The following is a 6000-nucleotide window of genomic DNA, read 5'->3' on the forward strand; positions in this document are numbered from 1 at the left end:
CCTGTCCTTAAAAGTCACATGGAGGAGGCTCAAGCAGCACAGGCCGGTACTACAACAGCGGCACGTCTCTTGGGAGTTCCGCCCGGAGATCGGGTCATGGTCCTAGTGCCTACCTCCCACTCTAAATTGCTTGCCCACTGGCAGGGCCCCTCTGAAGTTAAGGAGAGGAAGGGACTGGTCGACTATTTGGTGAGTCAACCCAATGCGTCGGCCAAAGGAGCGGGTTTATCATGTGAACCTGCTGAAACCGTGGAAGGACAGGGACCCGATCCCTCCTCCGGCCAGCCCGCTCACTCTTCGCTCACACACACGACCTTAACCCGGCACGGACTTAAGTCCCAGACAGCGGCAGGAGCTGGAAACAGTTATCCGGACCGTTGGGAGGTAGTCAGTGAGAACCCGGAAGGACCTCTCTGATTGAGCACAACATCGTGACAGAGCCGGGGTTGTTGTCCGAGAACGCCGTATCGTCTTCCCGAGGCAAAAAGGCTGAAGTGGAGCTTGAGATCAAGCGCATGCTGGAGCTAGGTGTGATTGAGGAAAGTTATAGTCCCTGGTCCAGCCCCATTGTGCTCGTCGGTAAGCCTGGCGGAAGTTGGAGGTTCTGCAATGACTTCCGTCGGCAATCAAGTCTCCCAATTTGATGCTTATCCAATGCCCGCGTGGGCGACCTCCTCGAGAGGCTTGGACAGGCTCAATACCTGACCACACTTGACATGACGAAAGGGTACTGGCAGGTTCCTTTAACGGACTCCGAAGGAAAAACGCGTTTAGTACCCCTAGCGGACACTGGCAGTATCGTGTCCTTCCATTTGGGTTACGGGGCTCCAGCAACCTTTCAGCGTCTGGTGGACAAAGTGCTTGACCTCATAACTCATACAGTGCTGCCTACCTGGATGGCGTGGTCATCTATTCCAGCACATGGAAGGAACACCTACAGCATGTCCAAGCGGTATTACGGACACTTGGTGAGGCGGGCTCGGATTAATCCCAAGAAATGCTTCTTGGATTAAGCGAGCCAAATATTTAGGCTACCTGGTGGGTGGGTACCGTAAGGCCACAGTGCTCCAAAATTGATGCCATTCTGAAATGGCCCGTCCATGAACCAAGCGGCAGGTCCAAGCCTTTCGGGTTAGCGGGTACTACCGCCGGTTTGTACCCGGTTTTGGAGAAGCGGCCCTTGACTGATTTAACAAAGAAGAGGGCCCGAACATTGTGGTATGGACTGAAAAACAGGCTGCATTTGGTGACTTAAAGCAGGCCCTTACGTCCACACCTGTTTTGATGGCACCTAACTTTTCTTTGCCTTTCATCCTCCAGGCGGACGCGGACACAGGCCTGGGCGCGTGCTGAGCCAAAGCGTCGATGGTGTGGAGCACCCCATCATGTTCCTGAGCGGAAACTGTTGGACGGAGACCAGGTATGCTGCGGTGGAGAGGGAGGCTCTGGCGATTAAATGGGCGATTACTCAGCTGAGGTACTACCTGTTGGGCGGGAATTCACCCTTGCGGACCATGCACCCCTACAGTGGATGGCCCTCCACAAGGAGTGAATCCAGCGGGTCACCCGGTGGTTTCTTGACCTGCAGCCGTACAAGTTTTGCTCGTTCATCGTCGGGCGCTCTCCGCCAGCGCTGATGCTCTTTCTCGGGTTCACGACCTCTCGGTTAGGGTCGCCCGACCCGTCGGGTCTGGGCTAAGGGGGCCTTGTCACACTGCGCGCATGGGAGGCAGCTAAAGGGCTTGAGTGAAGGCAGTTGGAGGCATGCGGGGTGTGGCAGAGTGCACTGACTCTTTTCTCCCTTGCCTGTAGACCATCCCGGGGATTTCACCTGGATCTCCTGACATCACTTCGGGACTGAGCCAATGGAAGTCGGCCACACCAGCTCCAGTCCCTCTGATGTCACCTCCGGCTCTGAGCCAATGGTGGAAGACCACGTGCGATCCATCGACCTCACTTCCTGTCTCCCCTTTAAAACCTGCCCCTTTTCCTTTGTTTCTTTAGTCTTGTTTTGGACTCGGTTGTGTGCACTTCAGTGCTCTGTATTTTACTGAAAAGCGACTTTTGCAGCCAGGATACCACAATATACGGGTGGCTGCCCCAACTCTTTATCTGTCAATGTCTCGTTCTTGTGACAATATATATATATATAGTAAATAAACAAGTGCACTTTTATTCAAGACTCTAACTGAAGAAAAAAGAAAGTCTCAAGTACACTGCAGAGCTTCCTGTGTTTGAGCGACATGGGCATGTTCAAAAAATACACTTGTAATGCCACGAAAAGTGCACGCACACACTTCAGTCCGCAAGCATTGGTACGAGAATGCAGTCAGACTTCTTTTTAAGGCACATGCACCATCCAGATGTAAACACTAGTGCATGTTATTTATTTGGATCACATAAAGGCACACTCTAGCTCGCATGTTATTTATTTCGATCACATAAAGACGCGCTATAGCTTGCATATTATTTATTTGGATCACATAAAGATGCGCTATAGCTCGCATGTTAGTTATTTATGTTAATTATGTTAGATTCATTGCATGTGCCATATAAATGTGCAATCTGTAATCATCTTGATTGTTTGTAATAAGTTCAAAATATAATTCAGCCATGAAACCAAATGAATAAAATTTAAGAAAAAATGAAATTGTGATTTAATTGCGTAATTAAACTTTTTTTTATCGAAATTCTGTGTGTAAATCACAATGTATCTCATTTCCTTCATGCATATCAATATATAATGATATATAAAAATTAATATATAGAAATTAATGTTCTTCAGATGCTCGGACATGCGTTAGTAACTATACCATGCTTCAGGCCAGATGTTCCTCCGGTACAGGGACTGACATTCTATCCCCCTCTCAGACCTGTACCTCAACAGTCTCTTTTATGTTTACAGTGTGTGTTCTATTATAGTGTAGAATTTGCAGAACAAGATTTTTTTTTTTTTTGGTAAATGTGTGAACGCAGCACCATTAATGTGCAATCTCATGTAGCACTCAGAGCTTTTCTGTCTGCAACTTTAATGCCCCACAGAAATGAAACTCACACCGCTTGTATAACGGGTTTGAATTTGAACTATTCTTTTGTTATTCTCTACACTTTGGAGGTAGTGTATATTTGAAACAATGTGAATGAAAATACAGGAGAGATTGCATCCCTTATTGATTCAAAGTGATATCCAGTATTATAAGTAATGGGTAGCAACTCTGGTGTGTGTGGATGAAGGTTTATAATGAAAAAGCAAAGTGCGATGACCATAACTACTATTAACAGATTGATTCATTTTGCACCATTTCATTAAAACCATGTGAATCTCCATAAAATTAACTGGATTAAACTAATTTTATTTAGGGGTTGTGTTAATAAATTTAATCACAAAAGTTTTGAAACAATAATTGCATGCATTAATGACAATTAATGAGTAGCTCAATATAAAAAAAAAAAATGCTGTAATACTGCACTCCTCTTTCCCTGTGAGCATACAACTGTTGGTAAACTTGAAAATAAATTCTTGAGTGAGGAAATTATAAGCCCACATCTGAAGCTGAGTTTGCTTCGGTCATATGATATGTACATAGTGCTCCAGGTTAGGATCTGCTGTTTGCTCTACTGTTTATTTCAGTTTCCACGGTTTTCCATTTTTTAAGTTTATTTTGTGTTTTTCATTTCTTACTGGTTCAAATTTTAGTTACACATTTTCTCTGTTGTACCCATACACTAGATTGGCTAAACTCTCCAAAACTTTATAACAGTACAAGATTACAGATCAAAGTATGATGTAGCATGCAGCCACATGATGCAGCATTTTATACATTTGTAATAGAATATGATGTATAACACAAATTATAATTTGGGACTTGCTAATTATATTAATTTTACTTTGTTTACTTTCTTTTCGTGATTATTGGTAACATCAAAGGGGTTGGAATAATTAAAATCTGTGCTTTGCATGCACATAGGAAGTCTGTATGAAAATATAACTTTTTTCAGAACTGGCTAAACATTTTCTGGGTTTTAAAATGCACTCTAGGTTATACTGAAATAGTCTTCTTTTCCAATTATGTACATCAGTATCGTTAAATGTATATTTTTTCCTCCCTCACAGGACCACAAAATTGAAGAATTTATCAGTTCTCCATTATACCCCATCCTACTAATTAGCTATGAAATGATGCTACGATGTTTAGAGCAAATAATGACTGTCAGCTTCAGCTTGATCATTTGCGATGAAGGACACCGTTTGAAGAATAGTAATATCAAAACATCGTATGCACTTACTAGCATGCCTTGTGAAAGGAGGATAATTCTTACAGGTATCATTTGTTTAAAAAAATATCAAAGATAAAGTAGATTTAATGAGAAATACAGGTCTCATATGAACCAATTTCATCCCTGTTACATTTTAATTCATTTCATTGTTACATACAGTAACATACAGTGATTAACTGACATGTGACAAAACAAGTTTCTACAGTAATCTCCCAGACTTGATCTCTGTTTTGACATCTGTCTTCCTTTTCTTATGTACTTATTTTATTTATTATTGTGTTTCTTCTGACCACCCTTGTATGAAAGCTACACTTAAGTCATTATTTGATTGTAGAATAATAAACTGTAGTGCTTTAATGAAGTAGGGCATGTTTTCCTTTGTTTTCCTTTCGATTTGATACTTTGTACTCAGTCTCTTCTTATCTTTTGTTTATTGGGTGTCTTATTTATAAAGTAATTTTGTCATTTTTTTAATTTTTGAGTCTTACTGAAAATGTATGATTTCTGCAGTTAGATTCTAATGTACTAGACCAGATATAGAGAGCACTACCCTGCTAAAATGTATTAAATTTATATATATACACACACACACACACACACACAGAGGCAGTCCCTGGGTTACGTACGAGATAGGGACTGTAGGTTTATAATTAAGTTGAATCTGTATGTAAGTCGGAACAGGTACATTATTTTAATAAAAGCTATTGTTGACCGACTGTAACGAAATGCTCTGCCAATGAATGATGGAGTTTCACCTCTCTCTGACCTTTTTATTATTTCTACTTTATTTTCAATGGTGATGGTTTTTCTCCTCTTTGCTGTATCGCCAGCACTTGCATCAGATTTGTGTTTGAGAGACATTCTTGAAGGGTGAAGACAAAAGGTTAAGATGAGCTCTTCTGCACAGCACTGTACACGCTATCGCAGCAGGAAGGCACCCGTCAACACGTCTGATGTACTGAGGAGACAACTTCCTGCTTTGTGCGTAGCAGTACAAGCAGGCTTGCTATTGAGAATGAATGGGGGCGGCGAGGGGTGGGGTTCATCATTCGCCCAACCCACAGTCACCTCCACTACAGTATGCTGCCTGCAGTGTCCGCCCACCGAGAACAAACACGATGCAGCCAAAGGCAGGTAGTGAATCGCCTACCACCGCCCCCATTCAACAGGCAGCCATCCGAGACACACTACCTATGCATTACCCAAACCCCCGCCACCCTGTTCACCCTCTTCACCCTCAATGGTCTCCATTCAGCCACAACCAGGTTAACGCTTGCAGCATTTCCAGCCGCCCACCGAGAATGAATGGGGCAGCCGTGTGTGATGGGCGGGCAGTGAAACGCCCCTCTCTGCTCCATCCAGCCTGTGTCCAGTCAGGAGCAGTAGCTGCGGTTGCGTAGGTGACGGTCAGCGATCCGGCCCTTCAAGCCTCCGTCCTGCCCACGAGCAATAGCTGTGGCCCCGGTGACTATGGACCACAAGTCACTGCTTACCGCCCAGGGGACACAACACTGCGCGAGCTTACAGTGTCCCCAGGCCGAAGATGACGGATCGGCAGTTACTGAGACACATGCGTATATATATGTGTGTGTGTGTGTGTGTGTGTATATATATATATATATATGTGTGTGTGTATATATATGTGTGTGTGTGTGTGTGTATATATATGTGTGTATATATATATATATATATATATATATATATATATATATACTACAAAAT

General features: G+C 43.4%; 1 protein-coding gene across 6 annotated transcripts in view; it reads left to right on the forward strand.

Moving 5' to 3' along the window:
- rad54b (RAD54 homolog B) overlaps nt 1-6000 on the forward strand; it is a 147498-nt gene that overhangs the window by 62912 nt on the left and 78586 nt on the right. For all 6 annotated transcript variants that reach the window (XM_039736627.1, XM_039736625.1, XM_039736626.1 and 3 more), the window contains one exon: nt 4115-4322. In XM_039736627.1, the coding sequence (XP_039592561.1) occupies nt 4115-4322 (208 nt within the window). The remainder of the gene's footprint in view (nt 1-4114; nt 4323-6000) is intronic.

The sequence above is a fragment of the Polypterus senegalus genome, chromosome 15 (assembly GCF_016835505.1).
Source record: "Polypterus senegalus isolate Bchr_013 chromosome 15, ASM1683550v1, whole genome shotgun sequence".
Lineage (NCBI taxonomy): Eukaryota > Metazoa > Chordata > Cladistia > Polypteriformes > Polypteridae > Polypterus > Polypterus senegalus.